Genomic DNA, 27,754 nt, shown 5'->3' on the forward strand with positions numbered 1-27,754 from the left:
AAAAATCCCCCAAAAATCCCAAAAAAATCTCCAAAACCAAAAAAAATCCCCAAAAAATCCCCAAAAATCCCCAAAAATCTCCAAAAAGTCCTCCAAAAATCCCTCCCAAAAATCCCCAAAATGCCCCAAAAAATCCCCCAAAAATCCCAAAAAAAATCCCCAAAATCCCCAAAAATCCCAAAAAATCCCCTAAAATCCCCAAAATCACAAAAAAATCCCTCAAAACTTGGAAAATAATCACCAAAATCCCTTTAAAATCCCCCAAAAAATAAAAAAAAAAGCAAAAAAAAAAAAAAAAAAAATTAAAAATACCCAAAATCCCCAAAAATCCCTAAAAATCACCAAAAAATCCCAAAAAAAAAAAATCATAAAAAACCCCTAAAAACCCCAAAAATCCCCCAAAAATGAAAAATTCAAAATATTTAATTTTTTTTTTTTTAAATCACAAAAAAATCACAAAAAAATCCCCCCAAACTTGGAAAAATAATCATAAAAAAAAATCCCTAAAAAAATCACCAAAAACCAAAAAAAAATTTTAAAAAATCAAAAAAACCTCAAAAAACCTCAAAAATAATTTTAAAAATCTCCAAAAATTCCAAAAAATTTCCCTAAATTCCCAGAAACCCCCAAAATCCCCAAAATCCCCAAACCTTTTTGAGTTTCTCGATCTCAGCCTCGTCCTTGCGCACTCCCTGCTCCCACATCAGCACTTTCTCCTCATCTTCCCTCCCAAAATCACCCCAAAAAAACCCCAAAAATCCCCCAAAAAATCCAGAAAAATCCACCCAAAAAATCTTCTTAAAAAAACTCCCAAAAACCTAAAAAAATCCCACAAAAAATCCCAAAAAATCCCCAAAAAATTCCCCAAAAATCTCCAAAGACTTGCAAAAAACATTAAAAATCCCTAAAAAAACCCCAAAAAATTCCCCAAAAATGCAAAAAAAATCCCAAAAAAATTAAAAAAAAATTTTAAAAATCCCAAAATCATGAAAAAATCCCAAAAATTTGCAAAATAATCACCAAAAATCTCTAAAATCCCCCAAAAAAACAAAAAAAATTTAAAAAAATCCAAAAACCTCAAAAAAATCCCATAAAATTTAAAAAAAATCCCCAAAAAATCCCAAAAATTTCCAAAAAAAATTCCCAAAATTCCCAAAAACCCCAAAACCCCCAAACCTTTTTGAGTTTCTCGATCTCAGCCTCGTCCTTGCGCACTCCCTGCTCCCACATCAGCACTTTCTCCTCATCTTCCCTCCTAAAATCACCCAAAAATCCCCCAAAAAATCCAGAAAAATCCACCCAAAAAATCTTATTAAAAAAACTCCCAAAAACATAAAAAAATCCCACTAAAAATCCCCAAAAAATCACCAAAAAATCCCAAAAAATCACCAAAAAATTCCCCAAAAATCTCCAAAGACTCAGACAAAAAAATTAAAAATCCCTAAAAAAAACCCCAAAATCCCCCAAAAAATTGCAAAAAAATTCCAAAAAATTAAAAATAAAAAAATCACTAAAAATCCCCCAAAATAACAAAAAAATCCCCAAAAACTTGGAAAAAATAATCACCAAAAAATCCCTGAAAAATCCCCAAAAACCCAAAAAAAAGCAAAAAAAAATCAAAAAAAACCTCAAAAAATCCCTAAAAAATCCAAAAAAAATCCCAAAAAATTCCAAAAAAAATTCCCAAAATTCCCCAAACCCCCAAAACCCCCAAACCTTTTTGAGTTTCTCGATCTCAGCCTCGTCCTTGCGCACTCCCTGCTCCCACATCAGCACTTTCTCCTGATCCTCCCTCAGCTGGTTCCTCTCAAAGTCCAGTTGGATTCCCAGCCGAGTCTTCTGGTTCTCAAATTCCAGCCTGGGGAGCCAAAAGTGTCACCCTGGAGGGGGTTGGGGACAGTTGGGGACATTTTGGGGCGATTTGGGGACATTCTGGGGGGTTTCTGGGGGGCTTTGGGGACATTTGGGGACATTTCGGGACATCTTGAGAGGTTTTCGGGACATCTTGGGGATTTGGGAAAACCTTTGGGGTTTTTGGGGACATTTGGGGGCGTTTTGGGGACATTTGGGGACATCCTGAGGGATTTGGGGACATTCTGAGGGATCTGGGGACATCCTGGGGTTTTGGGGATGTTTTGGGGACTTTGGAGACATTTGGGGACATCCTGAGGGATTTGGGGACACCCTGAGGATCTGGGACATCCTGGGGGGGTTTGGGGGAATTTGGGGACAGTTGGGGACATTTGGGGGTTTTGGGGACGTTTAGGGACATTTTGGGACATCCTGAGGGGTTTGGGGACATTGGGGGCTTTGGGGGATTTGGGGACATTTGGGACATCCTGAGGGGATTTGGGGACATTCTGAGGGATCTGGGGACATCCTGGGGGTTTTGGGGATGTTTTGGGGGACTTTGGAGACATTTGGGGACATCCTGAGGGGATCTGGGGACATTTTGGGGACATTCTGGGGGACTTTGGGGACATTTTGGGACATCCTGAGGGGGTTTGGGGACATTCTGAGGTGATCTGGGGACATCCTGGGGGGATTAGGGGACATTTAGGGGACATCCTGGGGTGTTTTGGGGACATTTTGGGGGACTTTGGGGACATTTGGGGACATTCTGGGGGACTTTGGGGCTCAGAGGGGTTTAGGGGATCCAGTTTTGGGATTTCCTCACCCAATTTTTGGGTTCCCCTCCAAATTTTGGGGTTTTCCCACCCAATTTTAGGATTTTTCACTCCAATTTTGGGATTTCCCCTCTCAGTTTTGGGATTTCTCTCCCAATTTTGGGATTTCTCCCCCAATTTTTTGGGATCTCCTCACCCAATTTTGGAATTTCCCTTCCAAATTTTGGGTTTTTAACTCCCAATTTTAGGGTTTTTCCCACCCAATTTTGGGATTTCCCCTCTCAGTTTTGGGATTTCTCTCCCAAATTTCAGATTTCAACTCCCAATTTTGGGATTTCCTTACCCTATTTTGGGGGTTTTAACTCCCAATTTTGGGATTTCCTCACCCAATTTTTGGATTTTCTATCCAAATTTTGGGATTTCCTCACCCAATTTTGGGATTTCCCCTCCCAATTTTGGTGTCCTCAACCCCGATATAGGGGTTTTCTCAACCAATTTTGGGTTTTTCCCACCCAATTTTTGGGGTTTTAACTCCAATTCAGAGGTTTCTCACCCAATTTTGGGTTTCTAACTCCCAATTTTTGGGATTTTAACTCCCAATTTTGGGATTTCCACACCCAATTTTGGGTTTTCTCTCCCAATTTTGGGTTTTTAACTCCAATTTTGGGATTTCTCTCCCAATTTTTTGGGATTTCCTCACCCAATTTTGGGTTTTTCCCCCCAATTTTGGGTTTTTAATTCCCAATTTTAGGGTTTTTCACTCCAATTTTGGGATTTTCCCTCCCAATTTTGGTGTCCCCAACCCCAATTTTGGGTTTTCTCACCCAATTTTCATGTCTCCTCACCCAATTTTGGGTTTTTCCCACCCAGTTTTTGGGGTTTTAAATCCCAATTTTGGGTTTTTCACTCCAATTTTGGGATTTCTCTCCCAAATTTAGGATCTCCTCACCTTTTCTTCGCAATCTCGTTCTGCCTCTTCACCTTTTCCTCCTCGAACTCTCGAATATTTCTAACCCCAATTTCTCGACAAAATTCCTCAAAAACTTCATCCTCCACCTGGATTTGGGGCAAAAATCAGAATCCCCAAAAATTGTGACCCCAAAAAATCCCGAATTTCACCCAAACCTGATTCATTTTTTCCTTAAAACTTTTAATTTCTTACCCCAAAAATCCCAAAAAATCCCAAATTTCACCCAAACCTGATTCATTTTCTCCTTCAGATCTTTCATTTTTGACCCCAAAACCCCAAAAAAATCCCAAATTTCACTCAAACCTGATTTTTTCCTTCAAATTTTTCATTTTTGACCTAAAAAATCTCAAATTTCACCCAAACTTGATCCACTTTTTCCTTCAAGTCTTTCATTTTTGACCCCAAAAATCCCAAATTTCACCCAAACCTGATTATTTTTTTCCTTCAAGTTTTTCATTTCTGACCCCAAAAATCCCAAATTTCACCCAAACCTGATTTTTTCCTTCAAATTTTTAATTTCTAACCCAAAAAAACCCCAAAAAATCCAAATTTCACCCAAACCTGATTCATTTTTCCTTCAAATCTTTCATTTTTGACCCCAAAAAACCCAAAAAATCCAAATTTCACCCAAACCTGATTCATTTTCTCCTTCAAATCTTTCATTTCTCTCTCTCTGCCCTGAATGATCCTTTTGATGTCGTTGATTCGAGGCCCAAAATTGGCCAATTCGCTCTCCAGTTTGGATTTTTCCTGGAAAAAATTGGGAAAAAATTCATCAGAATTTGTCAAAATTCATCAAAATTTTTCTCTGAACCCCAAAAATCTGATCAGGGAACAAAAAATGGCCTAAAATGCCCCAAAACCAGCCTCAAAAACCCCAAAAATGTCCCAAGTTGAGGGTGAAACATCCCAAAAAGTGAGGAAATTCCTCAAATCTGGGAATTTCTCCCCAAAACTGTGGAATTCTCCTCAAAAATGGGGAATTTCTCCCCAAAACCAGGAATTTCTCTCCCAAAATGGTGAATTTTCCACCCCAAAACCAGGAATTTCTCCCTAAAATGAGGGAATTTTCCTCCTAAACCAGCAGAATTTCACCCCAAAACTGAGGGATTTCTCCCCAAATCTCAGAATTTTCCCAAATCTCAGGATTTTCCTCCCAAAACTAGGAATTTCTCCCCCAAAAAGGAGAATTTCTGCCCCCAAAACCAGAGATTTCTCCCCAAAACTGTGGGATTTCCTCCCCAAATCCAGATTTTTCCCCCAAATCCCAGAATTTTCCCTGAAAACCCAAAATTTTCCCCAAATCCCATATTTTTCCTCCAAAATCCCAAGATTTTCCTCCCAAAACCAGGAATTTCTCCCTAAAACGAGGGAATTTCTCCCCAAATCTCAGAATTTTACCCCCAAAATGGAGGAATTTCTCCCCAAAAATGGAGAATTTCTCCCCAACTGGGAATTTTTTCCACAAATCCTGGAATTCTTCACCAAATCCTGGGATTTTTCCTCCCAAAACCAGGAATTTTTCCCTAAAATCAGAAATTTTCCTCCTAAAACGGCAGAATTTCTTCCTAAAACTGATGAATTTTCCCCCAAATCCTGGTCTTTTCCCCCTAAAACAGTGGAATTTCTCCCCAAAACCCAGAATTATCCCCCAAAATTTTCCCAAAATCCCAATTTTCCACCCAAATCCCCAACATTTCCTCCCAAAACCAGAAATTTCTTCCCCAAAAAGATTAATTTCTCCCTAAAAATGGGGAATTTCTCCCCAGATCCCAGGAAATTTTCCCCCAAAACCCAAAATTTCCCCAAAATCCCTGATTTTTCCCCCAAATCCCAGTTTTTTCCCCCAAAATCCCAGGATTTCCCTCCCAAAATGGGGAATTTCCCCCCAAAATGGGTATTTTTTCCCAAAATCAGGGATTTTCCTCCTAAAAATGTAGGAATTTCTCCCTAAACCTGTAGGATTTTCCCCCAAAATTTTCCCAAAATCCCAATTTTCCCCCCAAATTCCCAATTTTTCCTCCCAAAACCAGAAATTTCTTCCCCAAAAATGGGGAATTTCTGCCCCAAACCAAGGGAATTTCTCCCCAAAAACCCAGAATTTCCCCCCAAAATGGGGAATTTTTTCCCAAATTCAGGGATTTTCCTCCTAAAAATGTGGGAATTTCTCCCTAAACCTGTAGGATTTTCCCCCAAAACCCCAAAATTTTCCCCAAAATCCCGTTTTTCCCTCCCACCTGCAGGTTGAGGGCGAGGTGGCGAGTCTTGGTTTGCTCCAAGTCACTCTGGGAATATTTGAGTCTCATCTGCAATCCATGGGCTTGGGACTGAACCTGGCGGAGCTCTGCCTCCTTCCTCTTGGCCTTCATCTGCTCCTGGAGGGGAAAATGGGAAAAAAAATGGGAATTTTGGGAAAAAATGGGAATTTTGGGGAAATTTGGAGTAGGAATGAGGGAAAAACAGGAAAGGTTTGGGCAGAAATGGGAAAAAATGAGCAAAAAATGGGAGAAAATGAGTGGGAAATGGGGAAAAATGAGTGTTTGGCTTTCATCTGCTCCTGGAAAAATTGGGAAAAAACAGGAAAAATTGGAAAAATGGGAATTTTGGGAAGAAATGGGAATTTGGGGAAAAAACTGGGCAGAAATGGGGAAAAAATCACCAGAAATGGAAGGAAAATGAGCAGGAAATGGGAGAAAACGAGTGGGAAATGGGGAAAAATGAGTGTTTGGCTTTCATCTGCTCCTGGAATTTGGAGAAAAACAGGAAAATTTGGGGAAAATGGGAATTTTGGGAGAAATTGAAATAGGAATTCTGGAAAAACTGGGCAGAAATGGGGGAAAATGAGAGGAAATTGGGCAGATTGGAGCTGGCAGAGCTCTGCCTCCTTCCTCTTGGCCTTCAGCTGCTCCTGGAGGGAAAAAATGGGAATTTTGGGGAAAAATGGGAATTTTGGAACAGGAATGGGGAAAACCAACCCAGGAATGGAGGAAAAATCAGCAGAAATGGGGAAAAAATGAGCAGAAAATGGGAGAAAACGAGTGGGAAATGGGGAAAAATGAGTGTTTGGCTTTCATCTGCTCCTGGAATTTGGGGGAAAAATTGGGAAAAATTGAATGGGAATTTGTGAAAAAGGGAAAATTTGGGAAAAAATGAGGCAGGAATGGGGGAAATGAGCAGAAAATGGGGGAAAAACAAGAGGGAAATGGGGAAATCAACCCAGGAATGAGGGAAAAACGAGACCTCCTTGTGTTTGGCTTTCAGCTGCTGCTGGAATTGGGGAAAAAACACAGGGATTTGGGAAAAATGGAAATTTTGGGAAGAAATGAGGCAGAAATGGAGGAAAATGAGCAAAAATGGGGGAAAAACAAGAGGAAAATGGGGAGAAAATGAGGCAGGAATGGGAGAAGAAAATGTAAAATTTGGGAAAAATGGAAAAGGAATTTGGGAAATAATGAGCAGAAATGGGGGAGAAATGGAATGGGAATGAGGAAAAAACGAGATTTCCTTCCTCTTGGCCTTCAGCTGCTCCTGGAAAAATGGGAATTTTGGGAAAAAATGGGAATTTTGAAACAGGAATGGGGAAAACCAACCCAGGAATGGAGGAAAAATGAGCAGAAATGGGAAAAAAATGGGAATTTTGGGGAAAAATGGGAATTTTGGGAAGAAATGAGGCAGAAATGGGGAAAAAAATCGCCAGAAATGGAAGGAAAATGACCTGGAAATGGGGAAAAATGGAAAGGGAATTTCAGAAAAAAACAAGGTCTTAATCTGTTTGGCTTTCAGCTGCTGCTGGAATTGGGGAAAAATGGGGGAAAATGGGAATTTGGGGGAAAAATGGGAATTTGGAATGGGAATTTGGGAAAAAAGGGGCAGAAATGGGGGAAAATCACTGAAAATGGGGGAAAACCAAGAGGGAAATGGGGGGAAAATGAGAGGGAAATGGAGAGTAAATTGTGCTTGGCCTTTATCTGCTCCTGGAAAGGGGAAATGGGAGAAAAAATGGGAATTTTGGGAAAAAATGGGAATTTTGGGGAAATTTGGAGTAGGAATGAGGGAAAAACAGGAAACGTTTGGGCAGAAATGGGAAAAAATGAGCAAAAAAATGGGAGAAAACGAGTGGGAAATGGGGAAAAATGAGTGTTTGGCTTTCATCTGCTCCTGGAATTTGGGGGAAAAATTGGGAAAAATTGAATGGGAAAATGGAAATTTTAGGAAGAAATGGAAAAATTTGGAATGGGAATTGGGGGAAAAATGGTCAGAAATGGGGAAAATGGGAGAAAATTGGGGAGATTGGAGCTGGCAGAGCTCTGCTTCCTTCCTCTTGGCCTTCAGCTGCTCCTGGAGGGGGAAAAATGGGAAAAAAATGGGAATTTTGGGAAGAAATGAGGCAGAAATGGGGAAAAAATCGCCAGAAATGGAAGGAAAATGACCTGGAAATGGGGAAAAATGGAATGGGAATTCCAGAAAAAAACAAGGTCTTAATCTGTTTGGTTTTCAGCTGCTGCTGGAATTGGGGAAAAATGGGGGAAAATGGGAATTTGGGGGAAAAATGGGAATTTTGGAATAGGAATGGGGAAAACCAACCCAGGAATGAGAGAATAATCAGCAGAAATGGGGAAAAATGAGCAGAAAATGGGAGAAAATGAGTGGGAAATGGGGAAAAATGAGTGTTTGGCTTTCATCTGCTCCTGGAATTTGGGGGAAAAATTGGGAAAAATTGAATGGGAATTTGTGAAAAAGGGAAAATTTGGGAAAAAATGAGGCAGGAATGGGGAAAATGAGCAGAAAATGGGGGAAAAAACAAGAGGGAAATGGGGAAATCAACCCAGGAATGAGGGAAAAACGAGACCTCCTTGTGTTTGGCTTTCAGCTGCTGCTGGAATTGGGGAAAACACACAGGGATTTGGGAAAAATGGGAATTTTGGGAAGAAATGAGGCAGAAATGGAGGAAAATGAGCAAAAATGGGGGAAAAACAAGAGGAAAATGGGGAGAAAATGAGGCAGGAATGGGAGGAAAAAATGGAAAATTTGGGAAAAATGGAAAAGGAATTTGGGAAATAATGAGCAGAAATGGGGGAGAAATGGAATGGGAATGAGGGAAAAACGAGATTTCCTTCCTCTTGGCCTTCAGATGTTCCTGGAATTGGGGAAAAAGCAAGGGGATTTGGGAAAAATGGGAATTTTGGGAAAATTGGGAATAGGAATGGGGAAAACCAACCCAGGAATGAGAGAATAATCAGCAGAAATGGGGAAAAATGAGCAGAAAATTGAGAAAACGAGTGGGAAAAGGGGAAAAGTGAGTGTTTGGCTTTCACTTGCTGCTGGAATTTGGAGAAAAACATGGGGATTTGGGGTTTTTGGGTCAATTTGGGGTTTTTAGGGTCAATTTGAGGTGTTTCAGGGTCTCACCTTGAGCTCCTCAGTCAGCCTCTCCTTCTTCTCCTCGAGTTTATTTGGGGATTTTAGGGCCAACTTGGTGTTTTAATGATCAGTTTAGTGTTTTTCCTGTTCCCTTTCAGATTTTTGGGATCCATTTGGGGTTTTTAGGTTCATTTTGGTGTTTTTAGGATCATTTTAGGGTGTTTTAGAGTCATTTCAGGGTCTCACCTTGAGCTCCTCACTCAGCCTCTCCTTGAGTTTGTTTGTGGATTTTGGGCTCCGTTTGGGGTCAGTTTGGATTTTTTGGGATCCACTTGGGATTTTTGGGATCCATTTGGTGTTTTTAGAGTAATTTTGGGGTTTTTTGGGTCATTTCAGGGTCTCACCTTGAGCTCCTCACTCAGCCCCTCCCTCTCCTTGAATTTCTCTGAGGTTTTTGGGGCCAACTTGGTGTTTTTCGTGTTCCGTTTGGGATTTTTGGGTTCCGTTTTGGATTCTTTTGATCCATTTGGGGTTTTTAGGGTCAATTTGGGGTTTTTAGGGTCAATTTGGGGTGTTTCAGGGTCATTTCAGGGTCTCACCTTGAGCTCCTTATTCAGCCTCTCCTTCTTCTCCTTCAGTTTCTCCGACATTTTTGGGCTCAGTTTGAGATTTTTAGGCTCAATTTGGTGTTTTTAGTGTTCCGTTTGGGATTTTTTTGATCCATTTGGGGTTTTTTTTATCCATTTGGTGGTTTTAGGGTCACTTTGGGGTGTTTTAGGGTCATTTCAGGGTCTCACCTTGAGCTCCTTATTCAGCCTCTTCTTCTTCTCCTTCAGTTTCTCTGACATTTTTGGGCTCCATTTGGGATTTTTAGGCTCAATTTGGTGTTTTTAGTGTTCCCTTTCAGATTCTTGGGATCCATTTGGGGTTTTTTGGGTCCATTTGGTGGTTTTAGGGTCACTTTGGGGTGTTTTAGGGTCATTTCAGGGTCTCACCTTGAGCTCCTCAGTCAGCCTCTCCTTCTTCTCCTTCAGTTTGTCCACAGCTTTCTCATCCCAGCGCCGAGCTTTGGCCTTCAGGTCGCTGGCGCCGCCGGAGATCACCCCTGACTTCTGGAACAGCGTGCCGTCCAGGGCCACCGTCTGATTGGGGACATTGGGGACATTAATGGGGACATTGGGGACATTAATGGGGACATTGAGATCACACCTGACTTCTGGAACAGTGTGCCGTCCAGGGCCACCGTCTGGGGACAGCAATGGGGACATTGGGGACATTAATGGGGACACTGGGGACATTGGGCACATTGGGGACATTGGGGACTTTGTGGACATTGAGATCACTCCTGACTTCTGGAACAGCGTGCCATCCAGGGCCACCGTCTGATTGGGGACATTGGGGACATTAATGGGGACACTGGGGACGTTAATGGGGACTTTAGGGACATTGGGATCACTCCTGACTTCTGGAACAGTGTGCCATCCAAGGCCACCGTCTGTGGGGACATTGGGGACATTAATGGGGACAGTGGGGACATTGGGACATCAGGGACATCACTGGGGACATTGGGGACATCAGTGGGGACGTTGGGGATGTTGGGGACATTGAGACCACCCCGGACTTCTGGAACAGCGTGCCATCCAGGGCCACCGTCTGGGGACACTGGGGACATTAATGGGGACTTTGGGGACATTAATGGGGACTTTGGGGACATTGGGGACATTAGGATCATTGAGGACATCACTGGGGCACTGAGGGCACAGCCACCTCAGGTGCTTTGGGTGTATTTGGGGTATTTTTGGGTATTTTGGGAGTATTTTTGGGTGCATTTTTGGGGTGCCTTTGGGGTATTTTTAGGGCGTATTTTGGGGTATTTTTGGGATCTCTTTTGGGATATTCTTTGTGTATTTCAGGATATTTTGGCATATCTTGGGGGGATTTTTTGGGGTATTTTTGGGATATCTCAGGGGAATTTTTGTAGATTTTTTTGGGTGGTTTTAGGGGTATTTTGGGGGCTGTTTTGGGATCTTTTTGGGATATTCTTTGTGTATTTTTGGGATATTCTTTGTGCATTTTTGGAGATTTTTTTTCTGTGTTTTTGCAGATATTTCCCAGATATTTTTCTGGTGGATTTGGGATATTTTTGGGGCTGTTTGGGGATATTTTTGGGCTATTTCTGGTGTCATCTTGTGCCTCTGGTGTCCCCCAAAGGCTCTGGGATATTTTTGGGATATTTTGGGTGTATTTTTGGGATATTTTTGGGATATTTTGGGGGTATTTTTGGGATATTTTTGGGATATTCTTTGTGCACTTTTGGGGATATTTTTTGTGTGTTTTTATGGATATTTCCCAGATACTTTTCTGATGGATTTGGGATATTTTTAGGATATTTTTGGGGATATTTTTTGTGTGTTTTTGCGGTTATTTCCTGGATATTTTTCTGGTGGATTTGGGATATTTTTGGGGCTGTTTTTTGGGATATTCTTTGTGCATTTTTGGGGATATTTTTTGTGTGTTTTTGCAGGTATTTCCTGGATATTTTTGGGGCTGTTTGGGAATCTTTCTGGGGTATTTCTGGTGTCACCTTGTGCCTCTGGTGTCCCCCAAAGGCTCTGGGATATTTTTGGGGTATTTTGGGATATTTTTGGGATATTTTTTGTGTGTTTTTGCATATATTTCCTGGATATTTTTCTGGTGGATTTGGGATATTTTTAGGATATTTTTGGGATACTTTTTGGGATATTCTTTGTGCATTTTTGGGATATTTTTGGGATATTCTTTGCGCTTTTTTGGGGATATTTTTTGTGTGTTTTTGCAGATATTTCCCGGATATTTTTCTGGTGGATTTGGGATATTTTTAGGGTATTTTTGGGATACTTTTTGGGATATTCTTTGTGCCTTTTTGGGGATATTTTTGGGATATTCTTTGTGCCTTTTTGGGGATATTTTTGGTGTGTTTTTGCAGATATTTCCCGGATATTTTTCAGGTGGATTTGGGATCTTTTTGGGGTATTTCTGGTGTCACCTTGTGCCTCTGGTGTCCCCCGAAGGCGATCCTCCTGGCGTCCTCCACGTTGTCACACACCAGGGCGTTGCCGCAGGCGAACTGCAGAGCTTTCTTGATGTGAGGAGGTTCATAGCGAATCACATCGATCACCAGCTTGGCTCCCCGCAGCTCCCGCAGCTTCTCGTCCGTGGGTTTCACCTAAAACCCAAAAAATTTGGGGTTAGAAACACAAAAATCCCGAAAAAATCTCAAAAATCCCGAAAAAATCCCAAAAATCAGGGGGTCAGAAGTCCCCGGCAGCTCCCGCAGCTTCTCGTCCGTGGGCTTCACCTGGAATCCAAAAATCCCAAAAAAATTGGGGTTAGAGACACAAAAATCCCAAAAAAAATCTCAAAAATCCCAAAAATCAGGGTGTCAGACGCACTCCGGCAGTTCCCGCAGCTTCTTGTCTGTGGGTTTCACCTGGAATCCAAAAAATCCCAAAAAAAATTGGGGTTAGAAACACAAAAATCACAAAAAAATCCCCAAAATCAGGGGGTCAGAAGCACCCCAGCAGCTCCCGCAGCTTCTCGTCTGTGGGTTTCATCTAAAACCCCAAAAAATTGGGGTTAGAGACACAAAAAACCTGAAAATCCTAAAAAAATTTGGGTTAGAAACACAAAAAATCTGAAAATCCTGAAAAAAATTGGGGTTAGAGACATAAAAATCCCGAAAAAATCTCAAAAATCCCCAAAATCAGGGGGTCAGAAGCACCCCGGCAGCTCCCGCAGCTTCTCGTCTGTGGGTTTCACCTGGAATCCAAAAAATCCCCAAAAAAATTGGGGTTAGAAACACAAAAATCACCAAAAAATCCCAAAACTCAGGTGTCAGAAGCACCCCAGCAGCTCCCACAGCTTCTCGTCTGTGGGTTTCATCTAAAACCCAAAAAAATTGGGGTTAGAGACATGAAAAACCTGAAAACCCTGAAAAAAATTGGGGTTAGAAACACAAAAATCCTGAAAATCCTGAAAACAATTGGGGTTAGAAACACAAAAATCCCCAAAAAATCTCAAAAATCCCGAAAAAATCCTGAAAATCAGGGGGTCAGAAGCACCCCGGCAGCTCCTGCAGCTTCTCCATCTGTGGGTTTCACCTGGAATCACAAAAATCCCCAAAAAAATTGGGGTTAGAGACACAAAAATCACCAAAAAATCTCAAAAATCCCAGAAATCAGGGTATCAGATGCACTCCGGCAGCTGCCGCAGCTTCTCATCTGTGGGCTTCACCTGGAATCCAAGAATTCCCCAAAAACATTGGGGTTAGAGACACAAAAATGGGGTTAGAAACCGAAAAATCCTGAAAATCCTGAAAAAAATTGGGGTTAGAAACGCAAAAATCCTGAAAATCCTGAAAAAAATTGGGGTTAGAGACATAAAAATCCCGAAAAAATCTCAAAAATCCCCAAAATCAGGGTGTCAGAAGCACCCCAGCAGCTCCCGCAGCTTCTCGTCTGTGGGTTTCACCTGAAATCCCAAAAAATCCCATTTTTAGGATCTCACCTGGAGATAATCCAAGGTCAGGAAGGTCTCAGGCTCTCCAAACCCTTTTAGGATCATCCCAAACCCTTTTAGGATCATCCCAAACCCGTTTTTAGGATCTCACCTCCAGATCATCCAGCAGCAGGAACAGCTCAGGCTCCCCACACTGCTAATATGATCTCTACTGACCCCAAACCCTTTTAGGATCAGTTTTAGGGTCTCACCTCAAGGTAATCCAGCGGCAGGAATGGCTCAGGCTCCTGAAACCCCTCAGGATTATCCTGCTGACTCCAAACTTTTTAACAATGACCCCAAACCCTTTTAGGATGACTCTGCTGACCCCAAACCCTTTTAGGATCAGTTTTTAGGGTCTCACCTCGAGGTAATCCAAAGGTAAGAAGGTCTCAGGCTCCCCGTGCTGCTCCTTGATGTACTGGATGCAATCCCTTTTGGAATCACCTCAATCCCTTTCGGGATCACTCCAAACCCTTTAACAATGATCCCAAACCCTTTTAGGATGAACCTGCTGACCCCAAACCTTTTAACAATGACCCCAAACCCTTTTAGGATGACTCTGCTGACCCCAAACCCTTTTAGGATCAGTTTTTAGGGTCTCACCTCGAGGTAATCCAAAGGTAAGAAGGTCTCAGGCTCCCCGTGCTGCTCCTTGATGTACTGGATGCAATCCCTTTTGGAATCACCTCAATCCCTTTCGGGATCACTCCAAACCCTTTAACAATGATCCCAAACCCTTTTAGGATGAACCTGCTGACCCCAAACCTTTTAACAATGACCCCAAACCCTTTTAGGATGACTCTGCTGACCCCAAACCCTTTTAGGATCAGTTTTTAGGGTCTCACCTCGAGGTAATCCAAAGGTAAGAAGGTCTTAGGCTCCCTGCTGATGTACTGGATGCAAACCCTTTTGGGATCACCCCAATCCCTTTTAGGATCACCCTGCTGACCCCAAACCCTTTTAGGATCAGTTTTTAGGGTCTCACTTCAAGGTAATCCAAAGGTAAGAAGGTCTCAGGCTCCCCGCGCTGCTCCTTGATGTACTGGATGCAATCCCTTTTGGGATCACCCCAAACCCTTTAACAATGACCCTAAACCCTTTTAGGATGACTCTGCTGACCCCAAACCCTCTTAGGATCAGTTTTAGGGTCTCACCTCGAGATCCTTTTGGGATCACCCCACACCCTTTACCAATGACCCCAAACCCTTTTAGGATCAGTTTTTAGGGTCTCACCTCGAGGTAATCCAGCGGCAGGAATGTCTCAGGCTCCTGCTGACCCCAAACCCCTTTAGGATCAGTTTTAGGGTCTCACCTCGAGATAATCCAAAGGTAAGAAGGTTTCGGGTTCCCTACGCTGCTCCTTAATATACTGGATGCAATCCCTTTTGGGATCACCTCAAACCCCTCAGGATGACCCTGCTGACCCCAAACCCTTTCAGGATGACCCTGCTGACCCCAAACCCTTTTAGGATCAGTTTTAGGGTCTCACCTTGAGGTAATCCAGCGGCAGGAAGGTTTCGGGTTCCCCGCGCTGCTCCTTGATGTACTGGATGCAATCCCTTTTGGGATCACCTCAAACCCCTCAGGATGACCCTGCTGACCCCAAACCCTTTAACAATGACCCCAAACTCCATTTTTAGGGTCTCACCTCGAGATAATCCAAGGGTAAGAAGGTTTCGGGTTCCCCACGCTGCTCCTTGATGTACTGGATGCAATCTCTGCCCGTTTTCTCCGAATCCACGATGATGGCGTCCATGTTCTTCCCCAGCACCTTGGTCACCGCGATCTGGTACTTCTTCTGGGTGGGCTGGCACAGGTCGATCAGCCGGCCGTACTGGGGGGAAAAACCCAAAAATGGGATTGGGGACCCCAAAAATGGGATCAGGGACCCCGAAAATGGGATAGGGAGCATCGGAAATGAGGCTTGATTCCTTCTGGGTGGGCTGGCACAGGGCGATCAGCCGGCTGTACTGGGGGGAAAACCCAAAAATGGGATCAGCGACCCCAAAAATGGGATCAGGGACCCCAAAAATGGGATCTGGGACCCCGAAAATGGGTTAGGGAGCATCGGAAATGAGGCTTGATTCCTTCTGGGTGGGCTGGCACAGGTCGATCAGCCGGCTGTACTGGGGGGAAAACCCAAAAAATGGGATTGGGGACATCAAAAATGGGATCAGGGACCCTAAAAATGGGTTAGGGGACCCCAAAAATAGAATCAGGGACCCCAAAAATGGGGTAAGGAGCATTGGAAATGAGACTCGGGTTCTCCTGCGTCAGCTGGCACAGGTCGATCAACCAGCCATACTGGGGGGAAAAAACCCAAAAATGGGATTGGGGATCCCAAAAATGGGATCAGGGACCCCAAAAATGGGATCAGAGACCTTGGAAATGGGTAAGGGGACCCCAAAAATGGGGTAGGAAGCATCGGAAATGAGGCTTGATTCCTTCTGGGTGGGCTGGCACAGGTCGATCAGCCGGCCGTACTGGGGGGAAAACCCAAAAATGGGATCGGGGACATCAAAAATGGGATCAGGGACCCTAAAAATGGGTTAGGGGACCCAAAAATAGAATCAGGGACCCCAAAAACGGGGTAAGGAGCATTGGAAATGAGGCTTGATTCCTTCTGGGTGGGCTGGCACAGGTCGATCAGCTGACCGCATTGGGGGGAAAACCCCAAAAACGGGATCAGGGACCCCAAAATCGGGATTTGGGACCCCAAAAATGGGGCAGGAAGCATTGGAAGGGCCTGGGATTAGGTTGAGGAGGAGACCACACTGAGGAGAAAAACCCCCAAAATGGGATCACAGACCCTAAAAATGGGTTAGGGAACCTCAGAAATGTCTTTCGGGCAGTTTTGGGGTGGTTTTGGGGAACTTTCTGTGTCAGTTTTCAGGGCAGTTTCTGGGGTGGTTTTGGGGCAATTGTGGGGTGGTTTTGGTGCCGTTTTTGGGGCAATTTCTGGGCTGTTTTGGGGCAGTTTTTGAGATATTTTTGCAGTTTTGGAGCAGTTTTTGGGGTATTTTTGAGGTAGTTTTGGAGTGGTTTTGAGGCAGTTTTGGGCTCTTTCTGAGGCAGTTTTTGGTGCAGTTTTCAGGCACTTTTTGGGGTATTTTTTGTCAGTTTTTGGGGCAATTTTGGGGTGTTTTTCAGGCAGTTTTTGGTGCAATTTTGAGACAATTTTGGGGCAGTTATCAGGGTACTTTTGGGGCGATTTTTAGGCATTTTTCCTCACCACAGACCCGGGGTAGAGCCTCTTGATGCTGTCCATGATCTCGGCCTTGCACTGCTTTTGGGGCATTTTTGGGCTACTTTTGGGGCAATTTTTACACAGTTTTTTGGGGTATTTTTGGCACAGTTTCAGGGCATTTTTTGGGTATTTTTGGTGTGATTTTCGGGCATTTTTCCTCACCACAGACCCGGGGTAGAGCCTTTTGATGCTGTCCATGATCTCAGCCTTGTGCTGCTTTTGGGGCAATTTTGGGCTATTTTTGCACAGTTTTTCAGGGTATTTTTTGGGTATTTTTGGGGTGATTTTTGGGCATTTTTTCTGCCATTTTTAGGCATTTTTCCTCACCACAGACCCGGGGTAGAGCCTCTTGATGCTGTCCATGATCTCAGCCTTGCAGTGCTTTTTGGGGCACGTTTGGGCTATTTTTGGGGCACTTTTGGGCTGATTTTGGGACACTTTTGGGCTGTCTTTGCACAGTTTTTCAGGGTATTTTTGGGGCAATTTTGGGGTAGTTTTCAGCAGTTTTTTGGCCATTTTTAGGCATTTTTCCTCACCACAGACCCGGGGTAGAGCCTCTTGATGCTGTCCATGATCTCGGCCTTGCGCTGCTGCCGGCTGCTCTCCTGCCGGTCGATCCTGGCGTCGCCCAGCTGCTCCATCACCTGGTTCAGCTCCTTGTTGATCTCGTCGATTCGCCGCTTGGCCAGCTCCACCTCTTCTGTCAGCTCCCCTTCCAGGCGTTTCTGTTCCTCCAGGGATTGTCTGGGGGGAAAAAATACAATTTTGGGGTCAATCACAGCTCCTCCAGGCGTTTCTGCTCCTCCAGGGACTGTCTGGGGGCAAAAATGGGATTTTGGGGTCAATCACAGATCCTCCAGGGATTGTCTGGGGGAAAAAATGGGATTTGGGGAAAAAAAAAGAGATTTTGGGGTCAATCACAGCTCCCCTTCCAGGCGTTTCTGCTCCTCCAGGGATTGTCTGGGGGAAAAACCAGGGAAAAAATGGGATTTTGGGGGGAAAAAATGGGGTTTGGGGTCAATCACAGCTCTCCTTCCAGGCGTTTCTGCTCCTCCAGGGACTGTCTGGGGGAAAAAGAATGGGATTTGGGGTCAGTCACAGATCCTCCAGGGATTGTCTGGGGCAAAAAATAGGGAAAAAATGGGGAAAAATGGGATTTGGGGTCAATCACAGCTCTCCTTCCAGGCGTTTCTGCTCCTCCAGGGATTGCCTGGGGGGAGAAATGGGGAAAAAATGGGGAAAAAATGTGATTTGGGGTCTGTCCTAGGTTGCAATATTGATGTAGTTAAGTATTCTATTACCACCAGCTGTGGGCCATTAACTGCTATCACCCACTCCAGATAACAGACAATGAGCCATCCGTTAGCTGTTACCAGCTGCTAACGACCCACCCCGCATGACAGGCAATGAACCATCAGGGACCCACCGTGTGACTCATAGACTTATCTCATCCCATTGTGAGATGCTCTGCCGAGAAAAGAGGAGCCAGGTGTTCCCACCTGGATATAACCTGGCCTTGGAACTGCCTGAGCTAGCCCTGTCTACTGGGTTCCCAGAAGACCAGAGCTACTACTGAATCTTCAGCTAGAAACTAGACCTTCACAAAATCACCGCTTCAACTAGACTACTTCAGTTGGACTGCTACTACCACCCTAACAGGGTGTTAGGTTGTATCTGACTTTGTCAGTACTTTTCCTTGCATTATTTCACTTATTTTTAATTTCAATCTTGACTTGAGATCTACCACTGGTTTGTTTTCAAACCAACACATATTTTGGCGCCCAACGTGGGGCCCGACCTGGGGAAACTCAGAAATCCTATCACCATGATGCTCAGCCTATCTATATGGGTACTGTATCTCGCTCTCTATATTTTTCCTCAAATGAGATACTATCTACCCGTCGTATTGCTCCTGTTGCGACCAGGGAATGGCATGAGAATTGCCCTATTGGTTTATTATGCCTATGGCATGGTTACCTGTGAGGCGATGAACACCATTCGTTATATATACTCGACTTTGTCTGCCTGGCCTAACCTGAGCTGCTTCGTCTGGAACCTGCTCAGCAATCGCACCCACCCTCTGGGGCTAGGAGGAGAGAGTGGTTTCTTCCAGCCTTTCAGGTCAGGCACAGCCATTTTTGACAACATTGAGTTCTCTCTGGATGCTAGGGATGGCATAATCTTTTTGTTAGTTCTGTTTTCTTTGACCAGCACCATTTACCTCATGCTGAAGAACAGAACAATACTTTGTCTTCTTGAGGAGGAGAAACGAAGCAAGTCAGCAGGCAAGAGGAAAAGAACCAAAGGAGCAGTCAATGTCTCAACACAGACCATTGCCGAATCAGAACAGCCAAAGCCAGTAGCAGTTGCCCCCGTCCAGAAAAAGAAATCCAAGAGCAAGTCAGTCCGCACAGCGACTGATGATGATGCGGCAAGACCATCTCACCCAGCAGAAGAGACAGAGCCGGAGATCATCACTCACTCTCTATCCCTAGGGGAGCTGTGGGACCTACGGAGGGAATTCACCCGGCAGGCGAATGAGTCCATCTTGACCTGGCTGCTCCGTATCTGGGACGCTGCAGCTAATGACACTATTCTGGATGGAAGTGAGGCCAGACAACTGGGATCCCTGTCTCAGGATGTGGTCATTGACCAGGGGATTGGGAAAACCCAAAAAACTCTCAGCCTCTGGCGGCGATTGCTGCTGAGTGTACGGGACAAATACCTGTGCAAAGAAGACCTCCAGATGCACCAAAGAAAATAGAACACCATAGAACAAGGTATCCGATGCCTGAGGGAATTAGCCGTGCTAGAGATCATTTTCTCAGACAACGAGAGATTCCCCAAGAGCCCAGATAACGTCCGGTGCACTTCACAAATGTGGCTAAGATTCGCACGGCTCAGACCAGAGATATACTCTCGTTACCTGGCAACATTGCAGTGGAGGGAAGGCGAAGACCAGGTGGGCGTGTTAACAAACAAACTGAGAATTTATGAGGACACTGTCACCGCTCCACTACGCACTCAGGTCTCATCAGTAGAAACAAACCTAGCCGAGCAAGTCCAGAGCTTGATTGAAGAGAGCCTCCAGAAACTAAGGAAAGAGTTCAAAGAAAGATTTTTCCATGTCACACCGAAACCAACCAGAGTCTCTGCCATCAGGAGCAGACGTTCCCCAGCCAAGAAAAGAAGACAAACCCCGCGACGTGACCTCTGGTTTTTCCTGCAGGAGCATGGGGAAGACATGAGAAAGTGGGATAGGAAACCCACCTCCACCTTAGCAGCCCGGGTACGTGAATTGAAAAAAGAAACATCCACTTCAGGAAGCTCATCTAGGTACAACACTGCCCCAGTCTCTTGTAGACAGAACCCCCGACAGAATAAAAAAGATAATATGACTGATCCCCTTGAAGAGACCTCAAGAACACATTTACAAGAGAAAAACATCGTGCACCAAAAACAAGATTAGAAGAGCCCTACCTCTAGCCAAGTAGAAGAAAGGGATAATCGGATCTATTGAACTGTGTAGATCCGATAGCCTGGCACGTCTGACCCACAAAGATACACGGCTTTGGTTGACACCGGCGCTCAGTGCACCCTGATGCCATCCAGGTATGTGGGGACCGAATCCATTTTCATTTCTGGGGTGACAAGAGAATCCCAGCAGCTGACTGTACTGAAAGCTGAAGTGAGTTTAACTAGAAACGAGTAGCAGAAACACCCCATTGTGACTGGTCCAGACGCCCCATGCATCCTCGGCATAGATTATCTCAAGAGTAGATATTTCAAAGACCCAAAAGAACATCGCTAGGCTTTTGGGATAGCAGCTGTAGAAACAAAAAACATAAGACAACTAAATACCCTGCCTGGTCTCTCAGATAACCCGTCTGCTGTAAGACTACTAAGAATTGAAGAACAGCGGGTACCAATTGCTACAGCAACAGTGCATCGCCGGCAATACCGCACTGACAAAAACTCTGTGGCCCCCATCCATAAGATGATTCGAGAACTAGAGAGCCAAGGGGTGGTCAGCAAAGCTCACTCACCCTTTAACAGCCCTATATGACCGGTGCGTAAGTCCAGTGAAGAATAGAGACTGACGGTAGATTACCGTGGCCTAAATAAAATCACACCACCACTGAGTGCTGCTGTACCGGACATGTTAGAACTTCAGTATGAGCTGAAATCCAAGGCAGCAAAGTGGTATGCGACCATTGATATTGCCAATGCCTTTTTCTCCATTCCTCTGGCAGCAGAGTGCAGGCCTCAGTTTGCTTTCACCTAGAGAGGTGTGCAGTACACGTGGAACCGACTGCCCCAGGGGTGGAAGCACAGTCCCACCATCTGCCATAGACTGATCCAGGCTACACTGAAAAAGAGTGAAGCTCCAGAACATCTGCAGTATATTGATGACATCATTGTGTGGGGAGACACAACAACGGAAGTATTTGAGAAAAGAAAGAAAATCATCAAAATTCTCCTGGGAGCCGGTTTTGCCATCAAGAAAAGTAAAGTCAAGGGACCTGCCCGAAAAATCCAGTTCCTAAGAGTAAAGTAGCAAGACGGACGGCGTCAGATTCCTTCTAAAGTCATCAACAAGATCATCGCGATGTCTCCACCAACCAACAAGAAGGAGACGCAAGCTTTCCTAGGCGCCATAGGCTTTTGGAGAATGCACATCCCTGAGTACAGCCAGATCGTGAGTCCTCTCTACCTCATAACCCGCAAGAAGAACAATTTCCGCTAGAGCCCTAAACAGCAGCAAGCCTTCACCCAAATCAAACAAGAGATTGCTCATGCGGTAGCCCTTGGCCCAGTCAAGACAAGACCAAAAGTAAAGAATGTGCTTTACTCTGCAGCCGGGAGCCATGGTCTATCCTGGAGCCTTTGGCAGAAAGTGCCTGGTGAGACCCGAGGTCGACCACTGAGATTCTAGAGTCGAAGTTACAGAGAATCTGAAGTCAACTATACTCCCACTGAAAAAGAAATCTTGGCAGCTTACGAAGGAGTCCAAGCTGCCTCAGAGGTGATTGGCACAGAAACACAACTTCTCCTTGCACCCCGACTGCCAGTGCTGGGGTGGATGTTCAAGAGAAGGGTTCCCTCCACCCACCATGCCACTGATGCCACGTGGAGCAAATGGATTGCCCTCATCACACAGCGCGCCCGTATTGGAAACCCGAATCGCCCTGGGATTCTAGAAATCATAACAAACTGGCCTGAAGGTGAAACTTTTAAATTATCTTCAGAAGAAGCAGAAGAGAAAGTAGCACGTGCCGAGGAAGCACCCCCGTATAACAAGCTGCCGAAGAGTGAAAGACGCTATGCCCTCTTCACCGATAGTTCCTGCCGAATTGTAGGCGCAGATCGGAAATGGAAAGCTGCAGTATGGAGCCCCACACGACAAGCTGTACAGGCTACTGAGGGACAAGGTAAATCGAGTCAAGTCGCGGAGCTTAAAGCCATCCAACTGGCTTTGGATATTGCCGAACGAGAAAAATGGCCAAAGCTTTATCTCTACACCGACTCCTGGATGGTAGCCAACGCACTGTGGGGATGGTTAGATCGCTGGAGAAAGGCTAACTGGCAGCGCAGAGGAAGACCCATCTGAGCCGCTGAGATTTGGCAGGACATCGCCGCCCGGGCAGAAAAGCTGACTGTGAAAGTTCGACACGTAGATGCACATGTACCTAAGAGTCGAGCTAATGAAGAGCATCGTAACAACGAGCAGGTAGACCGAGCTGCCAAGGTAGAAGTGTCACAAGTAGATCTGGACTAGCAGCACAAAGGAGAATTATTTCTAGCTCGTTGGGCCCATGATGCCTCTGGTCATCAAGGGAGAGATGCGACATACAAGTGGGCTCGTGACCGAGAGGTAGACTTGACCATGGACAACATCTCACAAGTCATCCACAGCTGTGAAACTTGCGCTGCAATCAAACAGGCCAAGCGGGTGAAGCCTCTGTAGTATAGTAAACGATGGTCAAAGTACAGGTATGGGGAAGTATGGCAAGTTGACTACATCACACTTCCCCAAACCCGCCAAAGAAAGCGCTACGTGTTGACCATGGTGGAAGCAACCACAGGATGGTTAGAGACCTACCCTGTGCCTCATACTACTGCCCGGAACACCATCTTAAGTCTAGAAAAGCAAGTCCTGTGGAGACATGGTACCCCTGAGAGAATCGAGTCTGACAATGAAACCCATTTCAAGAATGGCCTCATAAGCACCTAAGCTAGAGAACATAGAATTGAATAAATATACCATATCCCCTATCATGCACCAGCTGCCGAGAAAGTTGAACAGTGCAACAGACTACTTAAGACCACTTTAAAGGCACTTGGCGGGGGAACCTTCAAAAATTAGAAACTGAACTTAGCAAAAGCCACCTGGATGGTTAACACAAGGGGTTCTATCAATCGAGCTGGTCCTGCCGAGTCCGAACCTTTGCACACAGTAGATAGAAATAAAGTCCCTGTGGTACACGTAAGAAGTTTCTTAAGAAAGACTGTTTAAATTAGTCCCACCTCAGGGAAAGGCAAACCCATCCGTGGAGTGGTTTTTGCCCAAGGACCTGGTTATACTTGGTGGGTGATGAAAGCAGATAGAGAAACCCGTTGTGTACCACAAAGAGACCTTATCTTGAGTGAGAACTCTGTAAATGGTAATAGAATAAGGGGTGGATAATGTCCTAAGTTGCAATATTGATGTAGTTAAGTATTCTATTACCACCAGCTGTGGGCCATTAGCTGCTATCACCCACTCCGGATGACAGACAATGGGCCATCCGTTAGCTGTTACCAGCTGCTAACGACCCACCCCGCATGACAGGCAATGAGCCATCAGAGACCCACCGTGTAACTCATAGACTTATCTCATCCCATTGTGAAATGCTCTGCCGAGGAAAGAAGAGCCAGGTGTTCCCACCTGAATATAACCTAGCCTTAGAACTGCCTGAGCTAGCCCTGTCTACTGGGTTCCCAGAGGACCAGAGCTACTACTAGATCTTCAGCTGGAGACTAGACCTTCACAGGATCACCGCTTCAACTGGACTACTTCAGTTGGACTGCTACTACCACCCTAACAGGGTGTTAGGTTGTATCTGACTTTGTCAGTGCTTTTCCTTGCATTATTTCACTTATTTTTAATTTCAATCTTGACTTGAGATCTACCACTAGTTTGTTTTCAAACCAACACAGGGTCAATCACAGCTCTCCCTCCAGGCGTTTCTGCTCCTCCAGGGCCTGTCTGGGGGAACAAACAGGGAAAAAATATGATTTTGGGGTCAATCACAGATCCTCCACGGATTGTCTGCAGGGAAAAATGGGGAAAAATGGGAAAAAATGGGATTTGGGGGGAAAAATGGGATTTGGGGGGAAAAATGGGGAAAAAAAGGGGGAAAAAAGGGAAAAAAATGGGATTTGGGGTCAATCACAGATCCTCCAGCTGTTTCTGCTCCTCCAGGTGTTGTCTGGGGGTAAGAAATGGAATTTGGGGGAAGGGAAAAAGAGGAAAAGATAGGATTTGGGGGGAAAAGAACAAGAAAAAAAAGAGATTTGGGGGGGAAAAATGGGATTTGGGGGGGAAAAATGGGATTTGGGGACAAAAGACCCACTTGCTGGTGGCAATGTACTCCTCGAGCTTCTCGATTCTCTTCTGGTTCTCCTCGATCTCCCGAAGCTTCTGCTTGATCTTGGCCTGGGGACAGAGGGACAGAGAGGGTCAGGGAAGTCCTGGGGGTGTCAGGGGGTTTTGGGGACACCCAGGGGGTCTCAGGGGTTTTGGGGACACCCAGGTGGTTTTGGGGACACCCAGGGGGGGTTTGGGGACACCCAGGGGGGGTTTGGGGACACCCAGGGGTCTCAGGGGGGTTGGGGACACCCAGGGGGGTTTTGGGGACACCCAGGGCTCTCAGGGGGGTTTGGGACACCCAGGGGGGTTTGGGGACACCCAGGGCTCTCAGGGAATATGGGGACACCCAGGGCTCTCACCTCGGTCTCCACCTTCTTCCTCTCCTCCAGGTCCAGCCGGTCCTGGTCAGCTTTCTGGTCTCGGTTGAACTTCTCGAGCTCCTGGGCTAGCGTGGCTGCTCGCTTGCTGGCCTCCTCCTTCAGCCGGTGGTACTTCTTGACCTACGGCCGGAATTCGGGGTCAGCGATCCCAAAATCCTGTGGGGTCAGCAGGGATGGAGCTCCACGGGAACAGCCTCAATGGAGCTCCACGGGATCAGCCTCAATGGAGCTCCAGAGGCAGCTCAGAGCTCCCCAAATCCCACAGGATCAGTTCAGATGGAGCTCCATGGGATTAGCAGGGATGGAGCTCCACAGGCAGGATAAGAATGTACGGAGCTCCACGGGCAGCTCAGGGCTCCTAAAAATCCCATGGGATCAGAATGGCTGGAGCTCCATGAGCGGGATAAGAATGGATGGAGCTCCATGGGCAGGATAAGAATGGATGGAGCTCCATGGGCAGGATAAGAGTGGATGGAGCTCCATGGGATCAGCCTCAATGGAGCTCCATGGGATCAGCCTCAATGGAGCTCCATGAACAGGATAAGAATGGATGGAGCTCCATGGGATCAGCTTCAATGGAGCTCCATGGGATCAGCCTCAATGGAGCTCCACAAGCAGCTCAGAGCTCCCCAAATCCCACAGGATCAGTTCAGATGGAACTCCACGGGATCAGCAGGGATGGAGCTCCACAGGCAGGATAAGAATGGACAGAGCTCCATGAGCAGGATAAGAATGGATGGAGCTCCATGGGATCAGCACAGATGGAGCTCCACAGGATCAGCACAGATGGAGCTCCACAGGCAGCTCAGCCCTCCCCAAATCCCACGGGATTAGGCTGAATGGAGCTCCGCAGGATCAGCACAGCTGGAGCTCTACGGTATCAACCTGGATGGAGCTCCATAGGCAGGATAAGAATGGATGGAGCTCCATGGGTAGCTCAGGGCTCCCCAAATCCCACGGGATCAGCAGGGATGGAGCTCCATGAGCAAGATAAAAATGGATGGAGCTCCGCAGGCAGCTCAGAGCTCCCAAAATTCTGTGGGATCAGCACAGATGGAGCTCCATGGGATCAGCAGGGATGGAGCTCCACAGGCAGGAGAAGAATGGGTGGAGCTCCACGAGCAGGATAAGAATGGAAGGAGCTCCAGGAGCAGGATAAAAATGGATGGAGCTCTACAGGCAGCTCACAGCTCCCAAAATTCCGTGGGATCAGCAGGGATGAGCTCCATGAGCAGGATAAAAATGGATGGAGCTCCACGAGCAGCTCAGAGCTCCCAAAATCCCATGGGATGAGCAGGGATGGAGCTCCACGGACAGGTCCATCCCTCCCCAAACCCCCCAGCATCACCCCAAACCCCCCAGCATCACCCCACACCTGGTTCTCCTCCAGGGTCAGATCCCTCCCCTGGCTCTGACTCTCCTCCTCCATGCGCTCCTCGAACTCCTGCCGGGATTTCTCCACGGAGAGCATTTCCTTCTCCAGCTCATCCATGTCTGCCTTGCGTTTCTTGTACTGCTTCTGGGCGTTCTGCAGCGATTTCCGTGCTGCTTCCAGCTTCTTGATTTTGTGGGAAGTGTTCTCCTTGGCCTTGATGTACTGCGGGCGCTTCTGGTTCAGCTCCGAGTCCTTTTCCCTGTGGGGAACCCCAAAATTCCTGAGTGAAAATCCTGTAAAACCCTGCAAAACCCCAAAATTCCTGGGTGAAAATCCTGGGAAACCCCAAAATTCCTGGGTGAAAACCCTGGGAAACCCCAAAATTCCTGGATGAAGTTATTCTGCTTCAGCTCTCAGTTCTGCCCATGGAAAACCCAAAATTCCTGGATGAAACCCCTGGAAAATTCCTGGTTGAAGACCCTGGAAAACCCCCAAAATTCCTGGATGAAGACCCTGGAAAACCCCTGGATAAAGCCTCTCCTGGAACTCTGGTTCAGCTCCAAGTTCTCCCTGTGGAAAACCCCAAAATTCCTAGCTGAAACCTCCGGAAAACCCAAAAATTCCTGGATGAAGCCCCTGGAAAACCCCAAAATTCCTGGATGAAACCCCTGGAAAACCCCAAAATTCCTGGATGAAACCCCTGGAAAACCCCAAAATTCCTGGCTGAAACCCCTGGAAAACCCCAAAATTCCTGGCTGAAGTCCAGACCCAGAATCCAAACCACCCCAAAACCCCCCAAAATCCCAACATTTCCCAAACCAGCCTCACTTAATCTCCTTCTCAATCTGCTGCTGCTCCCTCATCATCTTGCCCAGCTCCTTTTTCCTGTCCTTCAGCTCGTCCTCCACCCTGTCCATCCTCTTCTTGTCCTTGTCGATCTCGCGGTTTTTCAGCCCCAACTCCTTGTTGAGTTTCTCGATTTCGGCTTCGTTGTGGAAGAGTTTGAAGAGCTGCAGCTGCACCTGAGCTCGAACCACCTCGTCCTTGAGGCGCTGGTAGCGGTCAGCCTGAGGGGAGGAGTGGTTTGGGAATTTGGGGTGGGATTTGGGGAGGTTTTGGGGGGATTTGGGGAGGTTTTTGGGGGATTTGGGGAGAGTTTTGGGATTTGGGGAGGTTTTTGGGGATTTGGGGAGGTTTTTGGGGGATTTGGGAGGTTTTTGGGGATTTGGGGAGGTTTTTGGGGATTTGGGGAGAGTTTTGGGGATTTGGGGAGAGTTTTGGGGATTTGGGGAGCTTTTTGGGGGATTTGGGGAGCTTTTTGGGGGATTTGGGGAGCTTTTTGGGGGATTTGGGGAGCTTTTTGGGGGATTTGCAGGGAGATTCCTGAGGAATTCACACTGAGATTTCTGTGGGATTTGCGGGGAGATTCCCAGAGGATCCACACTAAGATTTCCATGGGATTTGCAGGGAGATTTCTGAGGGATTTGCATGGAAATTCCCAAGAAATCTGCAGGGAAATTCCTGAGGGATCAGCAGGGAAATTCCAGAGAAATCTGCAGGGGAATTCCTGAGAAATCCGCAGGGAAATTTCCAAGGGATTTGCAGGGAGATTTCTGAGGAAT

The 27,754-nt window shown here is 45.9% G+C and overlaps 1 protein-coding gene across 1 annotated transcript in view; it reads right to left on the reverse strand.

The window, feature by feature from the left end:
• Positions 1-1,243: 1,243 nt before the first annotated feature.
• LOC146422509 (structural maintenance of chromosomes protein 1A-like) overlaps positions 1,244-27,754 on the reverse strand; it is a 34,144-nt gene continuing 7,633 nt past the window's right edge. Inside the window, exons 5-17 of the mRNA XM_085046202.1 lie at positions 26,961-27,199; positions 26,133-26,391; positions 24,737-24,877; positions 24,361-24,443; positions 17,281-17,488; positions 15,146-15,331; positions 11,984-12,163; positions 9,954-10,100; positions 5,835-5,972; positions 4,231-4,347; positions 3,577-3,683; positions 1,717-1,858; positions 1,244-1,255 (exon numbers count right to left, since the gene is read on the reverse strand). Coding sequence (XP_084902328.1) covers positions 1,244-1,255; positions 1,717-1,858; positions 3,577-3,683; positions 4,231-4,347; positions 5,835-5,972; positions 9,954-10,100; positions 11,984-12,163; positions 15,146-15,331; positions 17,281-17,488; positions 24,361-24,443; positions 24,737-24,877; positions 26,133-26,391; positions 26,961-27,199 — 1,959 coding nt within the window. The remainder of the gene's footprint in view (positions 1,256-1,716; positions 1,859-3,576; positions 3,684-4,230; positions 4,348-5,834; positions 5,973-9,953; positions 10,101-11,983; positions 12,164-15,145; positions 15,332-17,280; positions 17,489-24,360; positions 24,444-24,736; positions 24,878-26,132; positions 26,392-26,960; positions 27,200-27,754) is intronic.

The sequence above is a fragment of the Lichenostomus cassidix genome, unplaced genomic scaffold (assembly GCF_008360975.1).
Source record: "Lichenostomus cassidix isolate B80296 unplaced genomic scaffold, HeHo_3.0 HiC_scaffold_40, whole genome shotgun sequence".
NCBI lineage: Eukaryota > Metazoa > Chordata > Aves > Passeriformes > Meliphagidae > Lichenostomus > Lichenostomus cassidix.